The 27,272-nt window shown below is 46.8% G+C and overlaps 1 protein-coding gene and 1 long non-coding RNA gene across 6 annotated transcripts in view; one reads left to right on the forward strand and one right to left on the reverse strand.

Moving 5' to 3' along the window:
- The window catches only part of ctc1 (CTS telomere maintenance complex component 1), a 119,881-nt gene that overhangs the window by 57,214 nt on the left and 35,395 nt on the right, over window positions 1-27,272 (forward strand). For all 5 annotated transcript variants that reach the window (XR_005462532.1, XM_038813642.1, XM_038813639.1 and 2 more), the window contains exons 11-13: window positions 8,328-8,463; window positions 9,225-9,339; window positions 23,118-23,850. Coding sequence is in view for 4 of the 5 variants with exons in the window: in XM_038813642.1 (XP_038669570.1) it covers window positions 8,328-8,463; window positions 9,225-9,339; window positions 23,118-23,850 (984 nt within the window). In the remaining variant the exon portion in view is untranslated. The remainder of the gene's footprint in view (window positions 1-8,327; window positions 8,464-9,224; window positions 9,340-23,117; window positions 23,851-27,272) is intronic.
- Window positions 8,520-23,276, reverse strand: LOC119974609. The gene is made up of 2 exons (XR_005462533.1): window positions 23,146-23,276; window positions 8,520-9,311 (listed from the first exon to the last, which is right to left on the reverse strand). It is a non-coding gene; the product is annotated as an uncharacterized LOC119974609 (long non-coding RNA).

Consider the following 27,272-nt stretch of genomic DNA (forward strand, 5'->3'; position numbering starts at 1 on the left):
AGCTTGTGGACATTACAACATACCATCATATTGATGCCTTGGATATTCTATAGCCAAATGAATGCTAGTGTTATTATGACATTATACATTGTCAAATAAACAGATTGTATGGCCACGATAAAGTTTACATTCCCCAAATTGTAATAAGCGTACACTATTCCAGTGTAAATACAAAATGGAAAACCTGCAGTCAGGTTTTTAAGGTAATATAAAATACTTAATTTCAAATCATGTGATTTGACTGTGGGAGCTTTCCATCCTGGAAGATATCTGTTGTTGAATATACAATAAAACTGCTCCTTAAATTCCTGTATACACTAGGTAGAATGCCACAGATTGGACTATGTGCTGTGGACTTACCATCAGATGTGGTGCTTCCAGTTCATGAAGTTCTGGTTCTATCTTCAAATGGATTCCAATGTGCCTTGTCTTTGAAGTGTGTACTTTGCATATATATTTGCACTGCTCTAATTAACTAAATAATAATTGGGGAAGTGTTGCAGTGGTAATATGCCTTCTGTGACTAATTGCACTGAGGTGACTGGGTGGCTCATCGACCTCTTAATCACATTTTGGTTTGATGTTTTGTGTTTCATTTGTGATTTGTTTTTGTTTAAGGCAGTGTCCCTTTAAGGGGCTCTCCCTTTTAATTTGTGTCGCAGTTCATTTGATTTAGTTTACTTGGTTCTTTATTTTGCACCAAAATAGTGATAATGCAATTTAATTCTTAATCCAGAGTCCTAAATTAATGCTCTGGGGTCACAGGTTCAAATCCCACCATGGCAGCTGGTTGGATTTAAATTCAATTTACAAAATATGGAATTAAAACTAGTCTCACTAGTGGTATTGTCATTTTAAAAAAAAAACATCTGGTTCGCTCATGTCCTTTAGGATGACATTCAGTTTGGGTTCTGCCTGGGCCACTGGGCTCCTGACCCCATCACAGCCTTGGTTCAAACATGACCAAAAGACATGAAAGTGAGGTGACATGAGAGGCACAGACCTTGACATCAAGGCAGCATTTGATCATGAATTCCTAGAAAAACTGCAGTCATTAGGAATGGGGGGAAATTCTCTATTGGTTGGAGTCATACATAGTACAAAGGAGGATGCTTGTGGGTGTTGGAGGTCAAACATCTTGGCTCCAGCACATCACTACACGTGTTCCTCAGGATAGTGTCCTAGGCCCAACCATCTTCGACTGCTTCAGCAATGACCTTCTTTACATTATTAAGTTAAAAGTGGGGATGTTCACTGATGATTGCACAGTATTCTGCACCATTTGTGACTCCTCAGACACTGAAACATTCCATTTCCAAATGTAGCAAGACCTGGACAATATCTAAGCTTGGTCAGACATGTGGCAAAAAACATATAGGTCAGAAGCTAGGAATGCTGTGATGAGTAATTCGCCTCCTGATTCCCAAAAGCTTGTCCACAACTGTAAGGCACAATTCTAGAGTGTGATGGAATACTCTTCGCTTGTTTGAGTGAGTACAACTCTGACAAAACTGGAGAAGATCAACACTATCCAGGACAAAGCAGGCCCTCTTGACTTACATTCCAATCACTAACATTCGTTCACTCTGTCTCACTGACGGACAGTAGCAGCAGTGTTAACCATTTACAAGATGCATTATTGGAATTCACTACTAATCCTTGGAGAGCACCGTCCAAGCTCACAACCATCTAAAAGGACAAGGGCAGAAGTCACCTGGGAACACCACAACCTAGAAGATTAATTCCAAGCACCACACATTCCTGACTTGGAAATATATGAAGAGTGAAAGAAGTGAAGTCTTGGAGAGAAAAATACTGTTCAAAATAACAAAGAAAACTTTTTGTTGACCATTGGGAGCAATTGCAATTGCTTTCACTAAATGCTGCAAGGAAGTTCAAGAAGCGGGTTGGGGGGGATTGACACAGCCTTACTTGACCCCAGTTCAAACGTGAATAGGGTCTGTGGTGAATCCGTTGGTCAGGATGAGAGTTTGTATGTCATCATGAAGCAGTTGGAGGAGAGTGACAACTTTTGAGGGCAGCCACAAAAGAGGAGGCCTCTGCACAATCTCTCACAGTTGACAGTGTCAGATGCCTTTGTAAGGCCCAAGTACAAGTGTTGGTGCTGTTCTCAGCATTTTCCTTGTAGTTGCTGTGCAGCGCAGATCATGTCTGATCCGCGTGGTCACTCTGGGAGGAGCTCTTCAGCCATAGAGAAGAAGGCAATGAAAAAGGACCCTTGCGATGTGGTCGACAATATAGGAAATTCTTTAGTTGTTGCAGTTGGACTCGTCTTTCTTGAAGATGGTCACGGTTATGGTTTCTCTCAGATCTCGTGGCATGTTTTTCCAGGTAAAGGAAATTAGGTCATGTATTCGTGCCAATAGTGCTTCTCCGCCATGGTATTCCATCTGCTCCTGATGTCTTGTTCTTTAGCTGTCAGATAATCTTTTTTACCTCATGCCAGGTTGGGGTTGTATGGACGTGGTGGCGGATAGCATGCTGTAGGTTGGGGTTGAGGACACTTGCATTGAAAACCGTCTCTGTTACGAAGATCTTCGAAGTGCTCCATCCAGTGGGCGCTGACTACGTCTCTTATTGATGAGCACCTCCCCGTTCTTGACCAGCAGTGGGTGGGGCCTTGGGTGCTTGGGCATAGGAGGTCTTGACTGCGCTAAAGAACCCTTGTGTCATTGTTGTTAGCTAACTGCTGGATCTCCTGCGCTTTCTCCACCCATTACCTGTTCTTTAGGTAGTGCATTTAGCCATCTATAGAGCTGCTTTCTTGCTCTCGAGTTGGGTTGCTGTTTCAAGTTGAGAAAAGCCTTGCGCTTGTGGCTTATCAGCTCCTGGTTGTTTTCATCGAACCAGTCTGGTGTTTCCTGGTTGAGTAATCAGGTGTCTCTTTGCAAGTGGATTCCATGAGGTCAGAGCAGGCGCTGTGGACACTCGGCATCTCTGGGTCGTCGAGAGATTATCAAATATGCAGAGAAGCACAGGCTGAATAGGTCTCTCTTATCAGTGTCTTTAGGTGCCTCAGCGTTGATTTTCCTGCAGTATTGTTTCTATTGCCATTGCTGTTTTGGGGCTACATTGATTATCACTGAGTGGATTAGATGGTGGTTCTTCCAGCAGTTGACAGCTCCTGTCCTGACGCTGGTGATACATGTGTCCTTGCAGTCCCTCTTTGATGACGGACACATAATTGTACTGTACTCTTTTCTCCTCCCCACAGAATCATAATCCCTCGGATTCATAAAGTACTGGTTTCCACACATGCTGCTCCACTCTGTGTAAAGTGGCCTACTACCCGCGTTGGTTAATACTTAGTTTGCAGCTTTTTGCCTGCGCTGCTCCACACTGGGTTCCGTGCTCTCCTCCCACACTGCTCCCACTGGGTTCTGTGCTCTCCTCCCACACTGCTCCACACTGGGTTCCGTGCCCTCCTCCCACACTGCTCCCACTGGGTTCCATGCTCTCCTCCCACGCTGCTCCACACTGGGCTCCGTGCCCTCCTCCCACACTGCCCCCACTGGGTTCCGTGCTCTCCTCCCACACTGCTCCCACTGGGTTCTGTGCCCTCCTCCCACACTGCGTCCCGTGCTCTCCTCCCACTCTGCTCCACATTGGGTCCCGTGCTCTCCTCCCGCGCTGCTCCACACTGGGTTCTGTGCTCTTCTCCCACACTGCTCCCTCTGGGTTCCGTGCTCTCCTCCCACACTGCTCCACACTGGGTTCCGTGCTCTCCTCCCGCGCTGCTCCCACTGGGTTCCGTACTCTCCTCCCACACTGCTCCACACTGGGTTCTGTGCTCCCCTCCCACGCTGCTCCACACTGGGTTCCGTGCCCTCCTCCCACGTTGCTCCCACTGGGTTTCGTGCTCTCCTCCCGTGCTGCGCCACACTGGTTTCCGTGCTCTCCTCCCACACTGCTCCACAGTGGGATCCGTGCTCCCCTCCCGCGCTGTTCCACAGTGGGTTCCATGCTCCAGTCCGGCGCTGATCCACACTGGGTTCCATGCTCCACCCGCGCTGCTCGACATTGGGTTCCGTGCTCTCCTCCCGTGCTGCTCCCACTGGGTTCCGTGCTCTCCACCCACACTGCTCCACACTGGGTTCAGTGCCCTCCTCCCACACTGCTCCACACTGGGTCCCGTGCTCTCCTCCCACACTGCTCCACACTGGGTCCCGTGCTCTCCTCCCACACTGCTCCACACTGGGTTCCGTGCTCTCCTCCCACACTGCTCCACACTGGGTTCCGTGCTCTCCTCCCACGCTGCTCCACACTGGGTTCCGTGCTCTCCTCCCACACTGCTCACACTGGGTTCCGTGCTCTCCTCCCACACTGCTCCCACTGGGTTCCGTGCTCTTCTCCCACACTGCTCCACACTGGGTCCCGTGCTCTCCTCCCACACTGCTCCACACTGGGTTCCGTGCCCTCCTCCCACACTGCTCCACACTGGGTTCCGTGCTCTCCTCCCACGCTGCTCCCACTGGGTTCCGTGTTCTCCTCCCACACTGCTCCACACTGGGTCCCGTGCTCTCCTCCCACACTGCTCCACACTGGGTTCCGTGCTCTCCTCCCACACTGCTCCACACTGGGTTCCGTGCTCTCCTCCCACGCTGCTCCACACTGGGTTCCGTGCTCTCCTCCCACACTGCTCACACTGGGTTCCGTGCTCTCCTCCCACACTGCTCCCACTGGGTTCCGTGCTCTTCTCCCACACTGCTCCACACTGGGTCCCGTGCTCTCCTCCCACACTGCTCCACACTGGGTTCCGTGCCCTCCTCCCACACTGCTCCACACTGGGTTCCGTGCTCTCCTCCCACGCTGCTCCCACTGGGTTCCGTGTTCTCCTCCCACGCTGCTCCCACTGGGTTCCGTGCTCTCCTCCCACGCTGCTCCCACTGGGTCCCGTGCTCTCCTCCCGCGCTGATCCACACTGGGTTCAATGCTCTCCACCCGCGCTGCTCCACATTGGGTTCCGTGCCCCCCTCCCGTGCTGCTCCCACTGGGTTCCGTGCTCTCCACCCACATTGCCCCACACTGGGTTCCGTGCCCTCCTCCCACGCTGCGCCACACTGGGTCCCGTGCTCTCCTCCCACACTGCTCCCACTGGGTTCTGTGCTCTCCTCCCACACTGCTCCACACTGGGTTCCGTGCTTTCCTCCCACGCTGCTCCCACTGGGTTCCATGCTCTCCTCCCACACTGCTCCACACTGGGTTCTGTGCTCTTCTCCCACGCTGCTCCCACTGGGTTCCGTGCTCTCCTCCCACACTGCTCCCACTGGGTTCCGTGATCTCCTCCAGCGCTGCTCCACAGTGGGTTCCGTGCTTTCCTCCCACACTGCTCCACACTGGGTTCAGTGCTTTCCTCCCACGCTGCTCCACACTAGGTTCTGTTCCCTCCCTTCACATTGTTTCCGTCAACTTTCAAAGTCTCTGCTTTTAACTCCCCCTGCTGCTCTCAGTGATTCTCACGCCAAAATCCCGTTGTATCTTCGCTTTTAACCCCCACTGCTGCTATCGCTGATCTCATTATAGGCTTGATTCAAACATGGATAAAACAGCTACCTCAAAATGTGGTGACATCAGGGCAGCATTTGATCAGTGTGAAATCAAGGAGCTCCAGAAAACTGATGTCAATAGGAATTGGGGGAACACTCTCCATTGGTTTGAATCATACCTAGCACAAAGGAACACAATTGTGGTTGTAGGGAGTCAGTTGTCTCTGACTCAGGATATAAATGCAGAAGTTCCTCAGCGTGGTGTCCTCAGCTCAACCATCTCCTGCTGCTTCATCAATGACCTTCCCTCCATCACGGTGACACGGTAGCGCAGTGGTTAGCATTGCTGTTTCACAGTGCCAGGACCTGGGTTTGATTCCACGCTTGGGTCACGCTGTGCACCGTCTGCACGTTCTCCCCGTGTCTGTGATGGGTTTCCTCCGGCTGCTCCGGTTTCCTCCCACAAGTCCCAAAAGACGTGCTGTTAGGTGAATTGGACATTCTGAATTCTCCCTCTGTGCACCCGAACAGGCACCGTGTGTGGCAGCTAGATGACTTTCACAGTAACTTCATTGCAGTGTTAATGTGAACCTACTTGTAGTAGTAATAATAATAATAATTGTTTATTGTCACAAGTAGGCTTCAATGAAGTTACTGTGAAAAGCTCCTAGTGGGATTGAAAAGCCCACTTGTGACACAAATAAAGATTATTATTATTATAAGATTAGTGGGGATGTTCACTGATGATTGCACAATGTTCAGCACCATTCGCCGCAACGCCAATACTGAATCAGTCCGTGTTCATATGCAGTAAGACCTGGACAACATTCAGGCTTTGGCTGACAGGTGGCAAGCAACATTACGCACCACAGAAGTGTCAGACAATGACCACTTGTCATTAGTCAATTAACCAATTGATCAATTGAGAGAGAGTCTAACCATCTCCACTTGACATTCAAAGGTATTACCACCTCTGGAGCCCCCACCATCAACATTCTGGGGGTTACCATTGACCAAGAACTGAACTGGACTGACCATATAAATACTGAGGCTGCAAGAGCAGTGGTTTGAAATTCTGTGGCAAGTAGCTCAACCCCTAATTCCCCGAAGTCTGTCCACTCTCTATAAAACATAAGTCAGGAATGTGAATGAATTCTGTCTACTAGTCTGAGTTAGTGCAGCTCCAAAAACACTTAAGAAGCTTATCACCATCCAAGACGAAGCACCCCAGTTGATTGGCACCCCATCCACCACTTTAAGCATTCACTCCCTCCCCCATCGACACACAAGGGTAGCAGTCTGTACCATCTTACAATTTGTACTGCAGTAACTCACAAAAGCCTCATCAACAGCACCCTCCATCACTGCGAACTCTGGCATCTATAAGGACAAGATTTTCTTGTAGGATGGATGGGAACACCACCTGTAAGTTCATCTCCAAGCAATACACCATCCTGATTTGGAAGTTTATTGCCATTTCTTCACTGTTGCTGGGTCAAAAACCTGGAACTCTGTTCCTAACAGAGCTGTGGGTGTACCTACACTACATGGACGACTTCAGTATAAGAATACAGCTCACCGCCACCTTCTGAAGGCCACTTAAAGATGGCAATAAATGCTGTTTTAGTCAGCAAAACCCACATCCCATGAACAAATTTTTAAAAATTGTTAAGAATCTGAAGTAGAACAGGGAATTGCACAGAGATCTTCAGAAGAACAGACAGATTGACATTTTCTGACCACAGTGTACTCTTCAGAACTGAAACCTGGAGGTTTTACTGACCATCCCTGTGTTTTTTTCCTAATTTCCAGCATTGGATCTCCATCCAGTATAATCCCGTGGATGTCTGGAGTGCATTTTGTTCCAGCTCATCCCCATTCCCTGTTTCGTTCACACTGAAGTGTTTAATGTTTCTCCAGATTATGTAATCTACTGTTCGCAACTTTGCTTCATCTGGACATGGAGGAGCCAAAATTGTAATTTTTCTGCTGTGTAGTTCCTCAGTTTGAGACAAAATATTACAATTTCACAAAGCCATTGCCATGATCTGTTGCTGAAATCCTAGTAGAATAAATGGCTGCAGTGTAGATGTGTGAAATCTCAGAAACCCACCTGTGGGTTTCTCGAAGTGGCAATGTTGAAAATGAGAAAAAATACTTCATGGTATGACATTCCTTGATTCAACAATACTTTACAACAATTGTTTCTCACTACTCCTCCACTGCCCTACCAGCTGGGTGAACTACACTAATTAGATGAATCTCCTCTTACTTTGCGTTACTGGTGCTTAGAAGATGCCCCTGTCGGATACCCAATAGCAAGGTGACATTGGTCTCTTCTGAAAACTGTTGATAACATAAAGCTTTCAAAATAATACCTTCCCAGTTGATCAGTTATCTTACTTAAGGACTGCTTCCTTATCCAGGGAATGATAACTACTGTTCATTTAAACAGGAGTTGTAACATTCCTTTTTATTAATGAAAGAAAAGTTGGTCAGAGTAGATCTGAGTTACACGTTTTCTACCATCTCTATGTTGGTTAGCTCAGTTGGCTGGATGGCTGGTTCATGATGTGGAAAGACGCCAACAGCGCTGGTTCAATTTCTGTATCGGCTGAGGTTATTCATGAAGGCCCTGCCTTTTGAACCTTTCCCTGAGATGTGGTGACTCTCAGGTTAAATCACCGCCAGTCAGCTCTCTCTCAAAAAGGGGAGAGCAGGACTTTGGTCCTCTGGGACGATGGCAACGTTCATGTCAAATATGGTCCTTATGGAATGAAGAATGCTCAACTTTCTAGTGTTTATTTTACTTGTTTCCAGATACTGAGTGGCGTCTTCCAGGCAAATTCCAAAACTGGTTGTTTGCAGCTTCTAGACACATCAGGTGCACTGGACTGTATTGTGCACAATTCTGATGAAGTGAACCAAGTTGCTTTTAGTGACACTTTGTATATAGGTAAGAACTTGAGCAATTACAGTGACAGTAATACTTTTTTTGCAATGCACAGGTAATTTAGGATAAATGGCATTTTAATCTTAAAACTTGTAAAGAAATGAAAAATCAATAAATCTGTATATTTCAATTGAATTCTCAAGGGGCTTTTCACAGTAACTTCATTGAAGCCTACTCGTGACAATAAGCGATTTTCATTTTCATTTCAAGAGACAAAAGTGGGGGTAAAAAAGAATGCTTCTTCATGACCTGCAGTTGAAATTTACAACCAAATATAACTGACACCTCTGAGGCATCAGGAGTTTACATCTATCGTTTTCTTGACATGCCTATTTAGATCGTTCCTCCACAGGGGGACTCTTGAACAGTGGCTGTAAAGAAGCAAGCTAGATTATACAGAGCTTCAGATTAATATCACATCCAAGCTAAGATCTGAATCTATTCATGAACAATTCTGTCAGAGATTCATCAGTAAATAAATGTTTGAAGTGGTTTACTCCTATGTGTACAATAAAATGAGTACAAGTGTGCACAATTATAAATTGAAACTATATGTACAAGAAATAATTGTATAAATTTATGGAACTGTTACAAATTTGTAAACCTTAAGAAAAACGCAGCTGAAATTTCATCAGCAGGATCACTTCCTTCCCATTCTCAAAGTTACTGTTAAATTACCCGAGTCTCTTCAATGCTTTCTCCAACGATTTCCTGCATTGGCTGTCTGGAAATAGAATGTCTATTTTTTTTTTTCTCTCTTTCAGGCTGTTTGGTGCAGCTGCACAAATACCAACTGGTTATAGAACGATTTATATGTAGTGAGTTTCCATCCTCCAAACACCTTGATGACCCTAGATTTATCAAAGAGAAACACACCAGGTCAGTGTACTGTGAAGTGCTTTTGAGGAGTTTAGAAAGCCAATGAAAATTTTATAAACTCTTAATCTGTTGTAGACCTGATTTTTCATTCCAGTGTCCATGTGAATCCTAGGCTATACCAGCATGAATATAAATGGACTGAGAATAGGGAAAAACCTGTCAAGAACCCTGTGGTCATAAAGTTTGAAATTTATCAAAGATTGGTGATTTATCAAATTATTCATGCATCATATAATCTATTAACATTACCAGGAAGGAGTGAACAATACTAGGAGACATGCTAGTTCCTACAGTTCCAATTAGCTTCCTACAAATGTGAGGTAAGAATGTAGTAAAGCCAGGATTGTATCTAAAAGTGTTTGGTCTTTTAAAATGAATGGGAGTTTCTACTTGATCTTGTCCTGGCGAATGGAGAATGACATTATCTGGACAATTGCAAGCATGATTGTGGATGTGCTCAATGCTAAAGTAAATTATTATTTGATGATTTCTAGAATACAAATTGTGGTTGGTGAATATTGAAATCATTTGCCTCTTAACTATAAAGCAAGTAATGTAAATCAGTAATCACACCTTGTGTGTGCGTGTGTGTACATTCATCCTGCAGGAACAAATTGTAAATGTGGGACATGAGGCTAGTTGTACACCTTATTACAGTATCAACGGTAATACAAGTTCGAGGCATTCTATTATCATAGAATCCCTCCAGTGCAGAAGGAGGCCATTCAGCCCATCAAGCCTGCACCGACCCTTTGAGCAGGTATCAAATTGGAGTATATAAGATGATAATGGTATAGGTAAAGTAAACGTGAAGCGGATGCGTCCTCTTCCACTGGAACCTTTCCCGTATCCAGGGAATTTTGGAATATTATAATCAATGGATCCACTATCTCCGCTGCCACTTCCTTCAATATCCTAGGATTTAAGCCATCAGGGCCGGGGGACTTGTCTGCCCTCAATCCCAATAGTTTGTTGACTACTGTTTCTCTATTGATGCTGATTTAGGTAGAAGGTGTGCATGAGGTCAGAATTCGGTGTGTTGCATGGCTGGAGAAAGTTACAGTATGCTGCCATGGAGGAATTTGAATACAAAGATACAAATTTTAATATCCATGCCTTGGTGGATTGGAAGCCAATGTTGGTCAGCAAGCATATATATGAATGGGACTTGATTTAGATATGGGCAGGAGAGTTTTTTATGATTAATGCAGGGAAAGTTCACTCAGTTGATTGCAGGGTTGAAGGGGCTGTCTCATGACGAAAGGTTGGACAGGTTGGGTCAATGTTCATTGGAGTTTAGAAGAATGAGAGGTGACCTGATTGAAACATAAAAGATCCTGAGGAAACAAGGGGGAAATTAGAACTAGGGAACACCGATAGGACTCCCTTTTAAGATGAAAATTAGAAGACATCTCTTCCTGAAAGGGTCCTTAGTTTGGAGATTCTCTTTCCCAGAGGACAGTGGAGGCAGGGTCATTGAATATTTCAAGTCTGAGTATGATGGATTCTCAGCTGACAAGGGAGTCAAAAGGTATATAGGTGGTAGACAGGAAAGCTGAGATCACATTCAGATCAGCCACGATCGTATCAAATGCAGGAGCATGCTTGAGGGGCTGAATGCCGTCTGCTCCCAATTTATATGTTCGTATTATCCTATATTTATGAGAAGTGAAAGATTGCAAGTTGGCCAAGAGAGCATTGGAATAATTTGAGTCTGGAGATAACAAAATCAAAGATGATGGATTCACCTGCAGCTGGGCATCATTACGGAGGTGAAAGTAGGTGGTCTTTGTAATGGAGAAGACATGGTGCCTGAAGCTCAGCTCAATGTTATGCCCAGTGAAGGCATGTCTTAGTCATAGCTTCAAACATGGGCCATTTTCCTGTGGATACCTTTTATATATCTTTTATATGTTGAAATGGAGTATCATAAAGTGCTAATAATAATAATATTTGATTAGTGTCACAAGTAGGCTCACATTAACATTGCAATAAAGTTACTGTGAAAATCCCCTAGTCGCCACATTCCGGCGCCTGTTCGGGTACTCTGAGGGAGAATTCAGAATGTCCAATTCACCTAACAAGCACGTCTTTCGGGATGTGTGGGAGAAAATTGGAGTGCCCAGAGGAAACCCACGCAGACACGGGGAAAACGTGCAGACTCTGCACAGACAGTGACCCATGCCGGGAATCGAACAACGGTCCCTGGTGCTGTGAAGCAACAGTGCTAACCACTGTTCTACCGTGCAACCCCAAAAAGTTGCTGCCAAGGGGTTAGGTGACCTTTGCAGACTATCCAGCTTCCCAAAAGTTCCAATTTACTCATCTACGGTGGGGTGTCCCTCTTTGAATGGACATGCCAGACACCACCTCTCTGTGAAATTCACAGTTATCATTGTTCATTGATCCTGTGTTTGGAGTAAATAATAGACTCCTGCAGTTTGCAGTTGAACAAAAGACAGTAGATGAGATCAGTTACCTTCAAGCTAAGTGTGAAAGACCACCATCTATCTCCCATTGTGTAGTGATGGCTTTAGATTACAAACCAATCTGGACAATACTGTATTGGTCATGTGACCAAAACCGGCTGGTGATAAGTTTTGATTGAAAGATTCACAGAGTCCTGGCTAATCTGCAAGAAACATTGAAAGGAACAGCAACTGCAGCAAAAGGCTCTGTCGTCTTCACCTTTTAAGAACCTGGGGATTGTCACGTCATTAAAAGCCTCCAAGCTTAATTTCTAAATCCAGGTCTATCTGTAGAGAAATTGGACCTCCTGAAACGAAAGCTACGAGTACCTAAATGTCATGACCTGCTGAACATTCATCTCCTCAAGGGAATCCTACAATAATCTTGATATCTGACTCCAGGTGTCTGAACTCATCTAATCTGCAATAAAAGTGTAGAAAAGACATCCTTCTTCACCGGACCCTCAAAGACTGTCTTCTTACAAAGAGCTAGAAATGTGAACTATGACCCACTCGTTTGCTTACAACTTGTAAAAGTGCCCTTTTCTCTTGAACCATACATTTTCTTCGAGAGTATGTGCACATGAGTGCTGAGTGATTGACAGTGTTTAGACTCTGGGTGAGTGTGTGAGTAAATCTTAATTGGTTTGCTGCTGGTCATCAACCACATGCTAAAGGGGATTAAGAAAAGCAGATCAACCTTTACAGTAAAAAGAGACAATACGGACAGCAGGAAAAGGGATTTGGGATTTAGTTGATTTTTCTTCCGATATGCGTAACATCAGTGAAGCAGGATACTGAGGTTGCAAATAGTCTGTGTCAGAAATGGTGGTGAGGACCGAATCAGGGGCAAGAGAACAAAGATTGTGGACAGGACTGAAAGCAACAGCTTCAGTCTTCCAAATATTTAATTGCAAGAAATTAAGACACATCCAAGACTAAATGTAGTCATAAAATCATAGAATCCCTACAGTGCAAAAGGAGGCCATTCGGACCATCGCGTCTGCACCGGCCCTTGGAAAGACCACCCTACTAAAGTCAAACAGTTTGGCAAAATTAGGCAGTATATAAGTCGAATTAAGTCATTTTTGAGGTAGAGCTGAGTATCATCTATTGCAATGACTTTGCTTCCCATCCCTGCGCCTATGTATGTACAGGTGGAAGCATAAGCATATGTTTTAACAGGAAGGCAGTGTCCATAGAACCGTAGAATTTCTACAGTGCAGATGGAGGCCATTTGGCCCATTGCATCTTCACTGATCTTCTCAAAGTGTACCCTATCTAGGTCCACAGCAATGTGGTTAACTGAAATGGCTAAGCAAGTCACTCAGTTCACGGGCAATGTGTGTTGGGCAATAAATGCTGGCCCAGCCAGTTATGCCCACATCCTATGAAAAAATGAAAAAAATGACTGATAGCTCTGGTGGGGGGTAGCAGAAATAGGAGGGTGCCAAGGGTAAATCTTTTTGAGACTCCAGACGTAACAGGCACAGGGACGGGAATCAAAGTCATTGCAACAGATTCACTGCCTTCAACTGGATCGGTAAGAATGGAATCAGGTGAGGGCAGTCTCACTCAGCTGAGCAACAGAGATGTTGGAAGAGGATGATTTAGCCAATTATATCAAAGACTGCAGACAGTTGTGCAAGTTCAGGCTATTGTCACACACAGGATGTCGTTTGTGACTTTGATTAGGACTGATTCACTACTGTGTCAGCAGAAGAAACCTGATTGGCAAAAGAATAATGTGACATTCACTGTCAAAGCTGGAATATGGGGAGGTGGTCTTTGGGCCAAGGTACTGGAAGAAAGCCAGCATCATTGGAACTATACTCCATGAAGTAGTCATTCACATGTTGCTGTGTTTAGAATTTGAAAAAAACACCAAAGTCTAACCAATGTCTACACTGCTCGTTGCCAAGTACAGCTGCTGATCTGATTTGTGCTATATTGTTGTACACTATTCCCTTTTAATAATTCCATTTTTAAATAGATGCTATGGTATTGAGATGAAAGAAAAGAAAATAATTCTGGAGGCAAAAATAAAATAACTTGCATTCATGTCATGCCTTTCTTGGCCATTGGACGTCCCAAAGTGCATTGCAACGGATGTGGTACTTAAGTATTTTCACTGTTGAAATGTAGTGTTATACAACGGTCAATTTCCCACAAACGGCAGTCTGAGAATGACCACGTCATCTGTTTTAGTGAAAGCGCTGGAAATACTCACTAGTCCAACATCTGATACAAAAAGGCTGACGTTTTGGTATATTTTTTTCCAGCTGACTTGGCTGATGGGTGGAGCAATTGGCTGAACATATCTAAGCAGAGAATTGTGGTCAGCTATCGCTCCCCAAATGCGTGAGTGATCAGTTATCTTATTGGAAGTACACATGGGGATCGCCAGCAAGCTCAGGCGGAACATTGATGTTCTCTAGGGTTGAAAAACCAACTCGTTGTCAAAGAGCCCAGTAATATTCACTATTCAACTGCAGAAGTATGCTTCCAAAAGAAAAACCTGCATTTATATAGCGCCTTTCATAACATAATTTACAGCCAATGCATTACTTTTGAAGTGTATTCACCGTTGCAATGTAGAAAACATGGCAACCAAAATGCACACAACAAACTCTCACAAACAGCAATGTAATAATGGCTGGATAATCTGTTTTATGATATTGTTAGGGAGACAGTGACCTAGTGGTATTGTCATTTGCACTGGTAAAAAGTAACCCAGGGGACAAAGGTTTGAATCCCACTATTGCAGATGGTGAAATTTGAATTCAGTAAAAATATGGAATTAATAGTGAAATGATGCCCATGAAACCATTGTTGGTTGTCGTAAGAACCCATCTGGTTCACTACAATATCCTTTAGGGAAGCAAATGTGCTATCCTTACCTGGTCTGGCCTGCAGATCCACAGCAATGTGGTTGACTCTTTTTTTTTTTTTTTATAAATGTTTTTATTCAGTTTTCATATTTTATATTGAACAAATTACAAATTGTTAGGAGAGAAAAAGAACAAAAAAAAAAAAAAAAAAAAAAAAAGAAAAAAAACAACAAACAAACACGCAAAAATTAACATACATATTTACAGGTAAGCATCTTCGTAGTAGTAACTGCGCCCGCCCCCCCCCCCCCCCCCAACATGTTTATTTAGTTTGGTTTTGGGCCTTAGCTAGCCATCGAACCCCCGTACCGAACCTGTAGCCCCTCCCGCTACCTTCCCCCGACTATTCTTCCTCTTGTACATTGGCCACAAATAGGTCCCGGAACAGTTGCATGAATGGCTCCCACGTTCTGTGGAAGCCGTCGTCCGACCCTCGGATGGCAAATTTGATTTTCTCCATTTGGAGAGATTCCGAGAGGTCGGACAGCCAATCCGCAGCTCTGGGCGGTGCTGCTGACCGCCAGCCAAACAGGATTCTACGGCGGGCGATCAGGGAGGCAAAGGCAAGGGCGTCCGCCCTCCTCCCCAGGAATAGATCTGGCTGTTCTGAAACCCCGAAGACCGCCACTATCGGGCATGGCTCCACCCTCACTCCCACCACTTTGGACATAACCTCGAAGAAGGCTGTCCAGTACTCCACGAGTCTGGGGCAAGACCAGAACATGTGGGCGTGGTTGGCCGGGCCTCTTTGGCACCGTTCACATCTGTCTTCCACCTCCGGGAAGAACCTACTCATACGGGTTCTTGTTAAGTGGGCTCTATGTACCACTTTTAGTTGCGTCAGGCTGAGCCTTGCGCACGTGGAGGTGGAGTTGACCCTATGCAGTGCTTCGCTCCAGAGTCCCCACCCTATCTCCATCCCCAGGTCGTCCTCCCATTTCCTTCTTGTTGCGTCCAGTACGGTGTCGTCCCTATCTACCAGTCGGTCATACATGTCACTACAGTTCCCTTTCTCTAGGATACTTGCGTCCAGTAGGTCTTCCAGTAGTGTCTGTCGTGGCGGTTGTGGGTACGTCCTTGTCTCCTTTCGTAGGAAGTTTTTGAGCTGCAGGTACCGTAGCTCGTTCCCCCCAGCTAGCTGAAACTTCTCTGTCAGTTCGTCCAGTGTTGCGATCCTGTCGTCCGTGTATAGGTCCCTGACTGTCAGTGTCCCCCCGTCCTGCCTCCACCTTTTGAAGGTGGCGTCAGTCAGTGCTGGTGTGAACCTATGGTTGTTGCAGATGGGAGCCCTGTTCGACATTTTGGTCAGGCCAAGTTGCTGCCGCAGTTGGTTCCAGGATTGGAGGGTGGCTGTCACCACTGGGCTGCTGGAGTGTTTTTTGGGTGGGGATGGGAGTGCTGCCGTGGCGAGGGCCCGGAGGGAGGTTCCCATGCAGGAGGCCTCCTCCGCACGCACCCACTCAGCCTCTGGCTCCCGGATCCATCCCCTTACTCGCTCGGCTGTTGCTGCCCAGTGGTAGAATTGTAGATTCGGGAGGGCTAGCCCTCCCCTGGTTTTTGTTTTTTGTAAGACCTTCTTTGGGATCCTAGCATTTTTACCCCCCCATACGAACGCCATGATGAGTTTGTCCAGCGCTTTGAAAAAGGCCTTGGGGATGTAGATCGGAATGGATCTAAACAGGAAGAGGAACCTGGGCAGTACGTTCATTTTGATCGTCTGAACTCTCCCCGCGAGGGAGAGCGGGAGTGTGTTCCATCTTTGCAGGTCCTTTTTAACTTCCTCCGTCAGGCTGGTGAGGTTCCATTTGTGGATCCCTTTCCAGTCATGGGCTATTTGGATCCCCAGGTAGCGGAATTTATGTCGGGCTTGATTGAACGGCAGCCCCTTTAGTGCTGCCCCCCCCCCCCCTTGCGGGTGTACTGGGAAGATCTCACTTTTGCTCATGTTGAGTTTGTAGCCCGAGAAGGCTCCAAACTCTTTCAGGAGCGCGATGATTCCGTCCATGCTGCTTTGTGGGTCCGAGATATAGAGGAGCAGATCATCCGCATAGAGTGAGACTCTGTGCTCTCTACCTCCCCTTCGGATCCCCCTCCAATTTTTTGCTGCCCTGAGCGCGATTGCTAGCGGTTCAATTGCTAGTGCGAACAGCAGCGGGGACAGTGGGCATCCTTGTCTGGTGCCCCTGTGCAGCTGGAAGTATTGGGAGTTGGTATTGTTGGTCTGTACACTCGCCATGGGTGCGTTGTACAGGAGCTTTACCCAAGCGGTGAACCCTGTTCCAAGCCCGAACCGCTCCAGTACCTCTATGAGGTATTTCCACTCGACTCTGTCGAAGGCCTTTTCTGCGTCCAGGGAGACGATCACCTCTTGTGTTCTCTCCCCGGAGGGGGTCATTATCACGTTCAGCAGGCGCCTGATGTTCGCGGTAAGCTGTCTACCTTTGACAAAGCCCGTCTGGTCCTCTGTGACCACCTCAGGTACACAGTCTTCTAGCCTCTTGGCTAGGATTTTGGCCAGTATTTTGGCGTCTGCATTCAGCAGAGATATGGGTCTGTATGACCCACATTCCGTTGGGTCTTTGTCTTTCTTAGGTATCAGCGAGATTGAGGCCTGTGCTAACGTGGGTGGCAATGTGCCCCTAGCTAGCGAGTCTGTGAACATCTCCCGCAGGTGTGGGGCCAGCGCTGTCGCAAATTTTTTGTAGAAGTCCGCCGGGAATCCGTCCGGTCCCGGCGCCTTCCCCGCCTGCATGGAGCTAATGCTGTCCATGATCTCTCCCAGTGCTAGTGGTGCTTCCAGATCCCGTTTTCTGCCCTCTCCCACAACTGGTATGTCCAGTCCGTCAAGAAACCGGTTCATCCCAGCCTTCCCCGTTGGGGGCTCTGAGGTGTACAGCTCTTGGTAGAAGGCCTTGAAGGTTTTGTTAATCCTCTCTGGTTCTGTTTCCAACGTGCCTCTGGTATCTCTGATTTGCGCAATTTCTCTGCTGGCTGCCTGCTTTCTCAGCTGGTGGGCCAACAGGCGGCTGGCTTTGTCTCCGTGTTCGTATAGGGCCCCGCGTGCCTGGCGGAGTTGGTGTACTGCTTTCCTGGTGGAGAGCAGGTCAAAGTTCCTTTGTAATTCTTTCCTCTCCGCCAGGAGTTCTACGGTCGGGGCCTCGGAGTATTTATGGTCTACCTCCAGTATGGAGTCGACCAGCTTCTGCCTAGCCACCCTTTCCTCCCTATCTCTTTGCGCTTTGTAGGCTATGATTTCCCCTCTTAGTACGGCCTTAAGCGCTTCCCAGAACGTGGAGGGTGAGACCTCCCCGTTTTGGTTGATCTCAGTGTACTCCGCTATGGCCCGCGCTATCCTTTCGCTGAAGGCCTTGTCAGCTAGTAAGGCACCGTCCAACCTCCATTTGGGGCGCTGGGCCCTTCCCGTCTCTAGCCGCACATCCATGTAGTGTGGGGCGTGGTCTGATATCACAATTGCGGAGTATTCCACCTTGTCTATCTCTGGAAGCACCGTTTTCCCCACCACAAAGAAGTCAATTCTGGTGTACACGTTGTGTACTGGGGAGAAGAAAGAGAATTCTTTCTCCCCCGGGTGGGCGAATCTCCAGGGGTCTACTGCTCCCATCTGCTCCATATAGTGACTGAGTTCCCTTGCCATGTTTGAGGTTTTCCCCGTTCTGGGGTTTGATCTGTCCGTCGTTGGGTCCTGTACACAGTTGAAGTCCCCCCCCATGATTAGTCGGTGCGTCGCTATGTCCGGGATTTCTGCCATGGTCTTTTGGATGAAGCTCGTGTCGTCCCAGTTGGGCGCATACACGTTAACTAGGACTACCGGCGCCCCATCCAGGGCCCCGCTGACCATGACATACCGTCCCCCTGGGTCCGTAACCGTCTTTGTCGCCCTAAACATTGTCCTCTTGCCAATCAGGATCGCCACCCCCCTGGCCCTTGCCCCATAACAGGAATGATAGGTTTGTCCCACCCAGCCCTTTCTTACCCGCAGTTGGTCCTGCTCCCTCAAGTGCGTCTCTTGGAGGAAGACTATGTCGGCCCTCATGTTTCTAAGGTGGGTGAGGACTCTAGATCTCTTCACTGGGCCATTAAGTCCCCTTACGTTCCAGGTGACTATTCTGGTGGGGGGCTTCTGCCCCCTTGCTCCTGTGGGGTTAACCATATTTGTCCGGTGGACGCGCCCCTGCCCTCTGGGGTTTCCCTTTGTTAGGGGGCCGTCCAGGATGTCCACTATCACTGCTCTCCCCATGCGGTCGGGTCCCTGCGCTCCGGGGTTCCCCCTTGTCCCGGGGACACCCGCCATGGCCGTCCACTGTGTGTCCGCCACGCGGGTAGCCCCCTGCACTCCGGGGGGCCCCTTCACCCACAGACCGTACTGGGTGGGTGTTTGCAGCAGTTCCCTGTTTCGAGCCCTTGTCTGTGGCACTTTGTGGCCCTATTCCCTTTCTGGCCTCTTTTGTCCCTTCGTCCCTGCATTTCCCCTCCCTGGTCTCTCGCCCCCCGAGTGCCCCCCCCCCCCGCTCTATCCCTTTCGGGGATACCCCTGTGTACCCCTCCATTGCCCCTCTCTCCCCCATTCCTGTCCCCATTTGCTCTCCCACCTTTGATGGGTGATCCCCCCCCTCCCCTGCCTGGCGCCTTCCCCCCTGTTGGGGGTGCGCTGCGGCCCTGCTCTGTTGCGCGCCCCCTTCGCTAGCTTTCCTGCTAGCACGGTGGCTCCCCGCTCGGAGGTTGCTGTCCCCCTTCCCCTCTCCCCTCTCCAGTACTCCCGTTCCCTCGTGCCGGGGCCTGGCCTCCCACCTGGAGCGGGCCCTTGGGCATTGGGTTGTTTTTCCTGGGTGCTCCTGCCAGGGGGGAGGGGGCTGGCTTTGCCTCGCCCCTCCCCACCCCCCCGTCGGCATGACGTATCTCCTTGCCATGGGCCCCTCGTCCCTACTTCCCATGGCGTTTTTCCAGCCCGTGCTCCTCAACGAATCTATTCGCCTCGGCAGGGGCTGTAAAGAAATATTCCTTGTGTTGGTATGTGACCCAGAGTTTTGCTGGGTACAGCATACCAAAACGTACTTTGTTCTTATAGAGAGCTGCTTTCGCTCTGTTGAACTCCGCCCGTCTCTTAGCTATGTCCGCTCCAAAATCCTCGTAGATTCTGATGGCGTGCCCGTCCCAATTGCAGGCTCTATTCTCCTTGGCCCAGCGCAGGATTGTCTCCCTATCCCGGTACCGGTGCAGTCTGGCTATAACTGCTCTCGGTTTTTCCCCTTCCTTGGGCTTCGGGCGCAGTGACCGATGAGCTCTGTCCATTTCCGGTGGGGTGGGAAAAGTTTCCCGCCCCACTAAGGAGCCCAGCATCGCAGCCACGAATGTTGTGGGATTTCTACCCTCTATCCCCTCTGGCAGGCCCACTATCTTAATGTTTTGCCTTCTCGAGTTGATCTCCTGGTCGTCTACCCTGCCCTTCAGGCTCCCCTGTGTTGCACTCAGTTTCGCCATTTCCCTCTCCAGGGACATGACCCGGTCGCTCACGTCAGTCGCTGCCTTCTCCAGCTCTTTAATGGTTGCCCCGTGGGCTTCCAGTATCTTCCCTTGGGCTTCCAGTATCTTCCCTTGGGCATCCACTTTCTCCTCTATTCTGGTCAGAGCCTGCTGCACCCCTGACATGGCCCTGGTCATTGCTGCCTGTGCTGCGGCCTCTGTGTCTGCTTTTAACTCTGCCTTGATTGCCTGCAGCTGCTCCCTCACCACCTCTGCAATGGCTTCCTTCCAATTCACGCCCCCCTCTAACCCCAGGGGAGAGGTTGCCCGCCCGTCCAGCCCTTTTGGATGCGGCGATACATTCTTCCCGCTGCTTCGCGTGTTGACTCGTTCGCCCAAGCTGGTTTGCCCTTTGCCCCGTCCACCTCCGGTGCCCCCTTTCTCTTGGGTCCCTTCTGGCATTTTTTTCTCCCCCTTCCCCTTCATCGTTTCTTCTCTCCTTGTTCTTCTTTTCCCCCTTTTCCGCACCCTATTTTACTTTTATTTATATATATATAAAAATATATGTATATATTTTTTTTTTTTTAAATGAAAAATTTATTTCCCCCCTTCTTTCCTTTACCCCTTTATTTCACCCCTTTTCTCTTTACCAGTTTTCTTTTGGGTTTTTATTTTAAAAAAAAGAACAGAAATATAAGTCTCTTTTTTCTTTTGTTTTCTCTCTCCACTCGCCCAGGAGAGAGAGAGAGAGAGTCCCCCTTTGTCCTTGCCACGTGGTGGTCACTGCAGTTGGGGGGAGGGGGAGGGGCGAGTGGGGCTGCTGGTTGGGGGGTTGGGGTTTGTGTCCCCGCTGCTGGTTGGGGGGGGGGGGGGGTTGGTGTCCTCGCTGCTGGTTGGGGGGGGGGGGGGGGGGGGTTGGTGTCCTCGCTGCTGGTTGGGGGGGGGGGGGGGGTTGGTGTCCTCGCTGCTGGTTGGGGGGGGGGGAGTTGGTGTCCCCGCTGCTGATTGGGGGGGGGAAGGTGGTGTCCCGCTGCTGGTTTGGGGGGGGAAGAGGGCCCGCCGCTACCGCACCGTTCCCGGCCCGCGTCGTGGGGGGGGGGGGGGGGGGGGAGAGAGGGGTTGGACCTGCCGCTGCTGGGCCTCCCTGTCGCCGTCGCTCCTCGCCTCCGCCTTCCGCCGCCGCCCGCTCCTCCTCAGCTGCCGCCCGCTCCTCCTCCGCTTCTCCTCCGCTGCCGCCCGCCGCTGCCGCCCGCCGCTGCCGCCCGCCGCTCCTCCGTTGTCGCCCGCTCCTCCGCCGTTGCCGCCCGCTCCTCCTCTGCCGTTGCCGCCCGCTCCTCCTCCGCCGTCCGGCCTGTCGGGGGGGTTCCTTCCTGGCGCTTGCGGGAGCCCCTCTCCCTGCCGTGGTTGACTCTTAAAGCAAGCCATGAGGGATGGGCAATAAATGTTGGCCTAGCCAGCGAAGCTCACATCCCATGAATCAATGAATTTTTTTCCAATTAAGGGGCAATTTATTGTGGCCAATCCACCTACACTGCGCATCTTTGTGTTGGGGTGAGACTTGCGCAAATTTAAAAAAATAATTCTGGGAAATGGGAATAAGCTCACACTATTGCTCTTGTCTTTCTTTCAGGAGAGGAGGTAGAACATTGGGGTGGCACTGTGGTTAGTACTGCTGCCTCGTGACAATAAGCGATTTTCATTTCATTTCATTTTTCACAGCTCCAGGCTCCCGGGTTCAATTCCAGCCTTGGGTGGCTGACTGTGGAGTTTGCACTTCCCTTGTCTGTGTGGGTTTCCTCCGGGTGCTCCAGTTTCCTCCCACAGTCCAAAGATGTGTAGGTTAGATGGATTGGCTATGCTAAATTGCCCTTAGTATCCAAAAGGTTAGGTGGGGTTACTGCGTAATGGGGATAGGGTGGAGGCGTGGGGTGCTCTTTCCAAGGGCCGGTGCAGACTCAATGGGTCGAATGGCCTCCTTCTGCACTGTAAATTCCATGATATGATCTATGATTTAGGATGTAAAGTTGATGGCTGTTTCAGAAATCTGTTCTTCATATGTGCTTGAACAATTTGATAAATCTAACTATTTTACCTTGCAATCGCGAATGCTAGGCTTTTTAAAACATGATTTTGAAAAAAATCTTCAACTGTACAAATGAACATGGGGGAAAAATGAGTCTCGTACCCATACCCAGTTATATAATTATATGAACCATGCATCGCCATTGTACCCAAGTCGTGGTGAAAACATACTTGTTCAACTGGTTATAGATTTGACGTTCGTGTGAAGCCTGTGGGTTTTTTAAATGGAAAACGAAATGAAAGCTCTTAGTTTTCCCTCCCCATACAAATGTGGAAAACGAACTTGTCCAGAATTTAGTTTCCCTTTAAGCAGCTCTGCAGTATTTTTCCATTACAGCCTGTCGACGTGGCATGTCTTGTCGGGCATGATGGGAGAGGGAAGGGATTGAGCTGAAAGCGAATGCTTCATTGTCGTTGGGAGGGTGAAGATTTTGTAACAGGCTAGAATCTGAAATGTGAATATTCCAGTGTCATTTTTTAAAAGTGCGACGTAAATTTAATTAAAGCAAACTGCAGTGTAGAGAAATGTACAAATGCCCTTCCTGGGTTTGTTTGCTTCAGAACCACGGCACATTTAGTGGCGATTATCTGCAATGCACGTCATTTATCAAGCCTTGGGGATTTACCGGGGAATGTGATTGGTCTGCGCTGCAAGCGTTAGAGGGCGGGGTAGCTCTCTGCAGCAGATGTTTTTGTGGTTACTGAAACTATCAGGTTTCGACTACAGCTTCGCTTTTGTTGCTGGCTCCATTTTAGCCTCAGCTGTGAGCTCTTTTGCAAAACAAAAATGCAGCCTCTGACTGAGTGCACTTAATTGGTAATTGGATTTTTGTGTTTTTTCCGGCTGTACTAACAGGATCTATGCCCAGTTCTGCGCGGCTGACCTGCAAGTGCTCAAAAGACATGCGGCTGCTGCACGAACAGCCTTGCTCAGCCCTGCACCGCCAGCCAGCTTGTCCTCTGCTGCAAGAACAGCCCTGCTCAGCTCTGCACCGCCAGCCAGCCTGTCCTCTGCTGCAAGAACTGCCACTCGCAGCAGCTGCAGTCAGGCATGCAAAAACGGTGAGGTCAACAGCATCACATCCAATCAGCACCAAGGTAGCCCTTCCCTTCCCAAAATGCCTCGGCTGGAGGAAGTTGTGCTGCAAGAAGGCCATGTTGGTGAAAGTAGAAGAACTGTCTGTTCACACCCATTATGGAGTGGCGGAGAAGCTGTGGGCATCCAGGGCGAGGAAGAGCAGCTGGTCGAAGGCACAGGTACCTCCAGCGAGCATTCGACAGCACGGCCAAGCAGCAGAAAGGGGCGAGCCTGCAGTGCGGGCTGCGTAACTCAGTTATTACTAGTAACTCACAAAGATGCCTTGATGCTGAGGAACTGTCAATATGGCAGAAAGGAAGGCTGTGAGCATACTAATGGCTCTGGAGAGGCTTTCACCCAGAGAGCTAAAATGGGGCTGGGACTTGCTTTTCAGGCGTCTGCAGTCAACATAGGAAGCCCCAGACAGTGGAAAGATGGAGGAAAAATCGAGGGATTGCCAGAGATGGAAGAAGACCTGTCCCTTTGTTCTGAATACAAAAACCGTACACAAGTAAGTACTGTTTTAATTGAACTTTGTCCTTGAAAACTAGTGCTGTGATGCAGTACAATTGCAGCTCCCTAATTATAGTAGCTCTGGCTGTTACAAACTGTCCTAATCTCTCTCAAATGGAAATGAATTTGACACAAACTTCTGGTCGATTGCAAACCTTATTTGGATAAATTCCCTAAATCAAAAATAAACTGCAACATTAACCCTTTAGTTACTCTTTTTGCAAAAAAGCTCACATTTAATTTTTGGTTTTACAGAATATCTCTGAAAAATTCTGGACAAAGATCAAGCCTCCGAAAAAACTAATGATCTTGATCTAATGACTGCACCTTGTCACAAGGTTAATAATAAAGGAATGCTTGTATTTTTATACAAGCAACGACCTTCAGCGTGTTAGCTTACAAGGTTGTAGTTGTGAATATGTTGTGATCGATTTAAGTTGTTTACTGAATACAAGTAAATCAGAAGTGACCCATGACTTATCAAAAAGCTTTCTTTGTTTGGGTGTTGGCTTTGTTAACTCGTTGTGCTGAGGAGGTCATGTGATTAATTCAACGCTAAATGGGTTTTGTTGTAATAATTTTTGCATTAAGCTTGCATTTTTGGGGGAGTTGGGTGGGGGGCATTTTTCAGCTACCGTCGCTACTTTTATGTCATTTGACCTTGACTTTTTTATTTCTGATAATTTAATTTTTCATCCCTTCATCTTGCAAATTTTCCCCTTTTTGTTGCTAATTGGAGGATAGTAAAAATGTTTCAAAATTATCTTTACCTCACGAACTATACTGAGAAGTTGCAAATTGGCTGCTTATTTGACTTGTAGTAAAATCTTTTTGCACCTAAGTTTAACTGAGAAATTGGTTTACAGATAAGTCTCATGGATATGTTCAAGCACATGATAAAGTGGAAACAGAATAAGTATTATGGGAATTAGTTAATTCGGTTATCTGCATGTCAAAGTTCTTGCTATTTTTCAAGTTTGGATTAGCCATGTAATTTCTGAATCACTAACGACTGGGAATAAGTGTAAATGTGCAATTGTTAGCAAAATGATCGCTTCACAAAATCACTTCCGATTCTCTCTAAACAAAAGGGTTGAGACGCTCAATCAAAGATAAAAACAATTAAGAGTTGGACACAAAAACACCTCTTGCATTATTCTTTTTGAAAGAGTTGCACAGTTTAAGATTATTGTACTGAAAACGTATGTTTGCAGGAAAGTTTATGTTCAAAAGATTAACACTCCATTTGCTTGTCATATTGGCCTAATTCATTATGAGCCTGAAAGTTACCTTTTTAACCATGTCAACTTACAGTGGAGTGGGGAAAGTATAGGTAAATGCAGTAAAACTGCAGTTTTTTTCTTTCAAAACATTTGATAGTTTGAAACATTTAAATATATCTTAAAATGATAAGTTAAAAAAAATAACTGTAAATTTCCATGTGAGAATAACTCAGAATTTCAGCTATATGAAACATGTTTTCATTTGCAGTATATTGTGAACTGGTCAAATTTACAATCTACGTATTTGTAGTTTACTGCATCAAACCCTTATGCTATGGATATATGTGTGTGTGTGTATGTATATACACAAACCCATATTTGAACCTGTTGTCAGTTTTAAAAATTAATTTGAGTTTGCCACCATTTTGTTTTCAGATTGAAGCTGTAACAGAAAATGCAAATTAAAATTAAAATTTTAACTTGTACTTATTTTTATGATTCTAATTTCTCTCAGTAGCTTTAAAAATAATAATTGGGTATTACCTGTTAAATGCTGAAAAGAGCATTTAATTTTTCCTGGTTGAATGTGTGCCGATCAGGATTATTGTCTCATTAGTATTGGGCAGAATATTTGTTTGATCCTTTTATGTCTTTAGGAGAATTACTTTCAAGTGTTTCTTGTGATATTTCCCGCCAATTTATGGGTGTCCGGAAGTAAGCACAGCTTCACCTAATCTTTATAGTGAAGACGACGAGCTTTGAGGAAGCGCCATTTTTGTGCAAATTCATGCCTATACTTGTATAGGTGTGGGAGAAAAACTACAGTAACACAATTTTGGTTGGTTCACAAAATACTGAAAATACTTATTTGTGCTAGAAACTGCTCTTTGTATGGCCTGGTAAAAACTGCAGTTTGCCTAATGTGTGTCTTCATTGTTCGTTTGTGTCCCCCAGTAAAAGGGTGCAAAATTAACCCTTGCATTCTTGAGGCAATCAAAAGGTGAAAATAAAAACACAGCGCTTATTATTCTGCATTTATTGGTATTGGGGAATATTTGCACCCTGTAAACTTTAAATTGTATACAAATTGTCCTGGCAAACGGCCATTATTGTTCACAGTGCAGAGTTTGAAAGTTAAATAATCTCAAACCAATAGCCTATTTTACTGGAAAAATAATGCAGCTTTTGTCTTGTTTCAAAAGTTCCACCTAATGCTGTCTTTCAGAGTTATATGTTTGCGGAGGATGGCTGAGATTAAGTTCTCGATATTAATGGAACAATAAAGGGTGACTAATATAAATTTATCACAGCAGTTTGCACAGAGAAGGAATTTGCACAGAACTCTGCACATGAAGTATCTTAATACCCGATGGGTTTGCAGTTTGAGAAATTTGCTTATCTCTTTTCTTGGGAATGTCAACAATCTTATATTCACATTGAGGTCTTAATTCATGGTCGACAAAAACGAGTAGGGAAAATAATAAATTTCAAAGATGAGGCTGGATTTTCCGCTCCTCCAGCTGTGTTTCTCCGCAGTGCGCCGTTCGGTGTCGGCAGGATTCTATTTTCCCGCCGCTTGTCAACGGGATTTCCCATTCTAATAACCGACACCGCCGGGAACCCGTGGGCATGGGTGGGCTGCCTGCAGGAAAAGTGAGTCGCACCGACTGGAGAATTCCGGCCAAGTTTAGAGTTTTTCTTTTGCATTGTCTCTTACGGGGTCACACTTATGAATGTAGTTTGTAGTCAACATGTTTCTTAAAACTTTTTCTTTAACATTAGTGTAAGAAATATATTGAAACCCGATCACTGGCTTGTCAGTGCAAGCAGTTTGCAGATGCTGGTTCTAAATTCTTCTTGAAGTCGAGGAGCTTTTTGGTTTCTTGTGAGGAAGGAGAAGAGACAGTTGACCGTCATTTCAACCATGAAGATGTGTGACTCTCAACACGCTTTCTTTGTTGAATATTGTCACCAGCAAACAATGAGATAACTTGTTTTTCCAGACACTATTTAGTGGTAATGATATTCAATTTAGAAAAGATTTACATATTGTATATACTCTCAGTAATATGATTACTACATTTTTGAGTTCGTAGTATACCATGAGTTAATGCTGAACATTTAGCATTTTTGAAAATATAACTTTCTCCAAATAATGCTATTTCAATTCACGTAAATAAGAATTTTACAATTGATT

This window comes from Scyliorhinus canicula, chromosome 12 (genome assembly GCF_902713615.1).
Source record: "Scyliorhinus canicula chromosome 12, sScyCan1.1, whole genome shotgun sequence".
Lineage (NCBI taxonomy): Eukaryota > Metazoa > Chordata > Chondrichthyes > Carcharhiniformes > Scyliorhinidae > Scyliorhinus > Scyliorhinus canicula.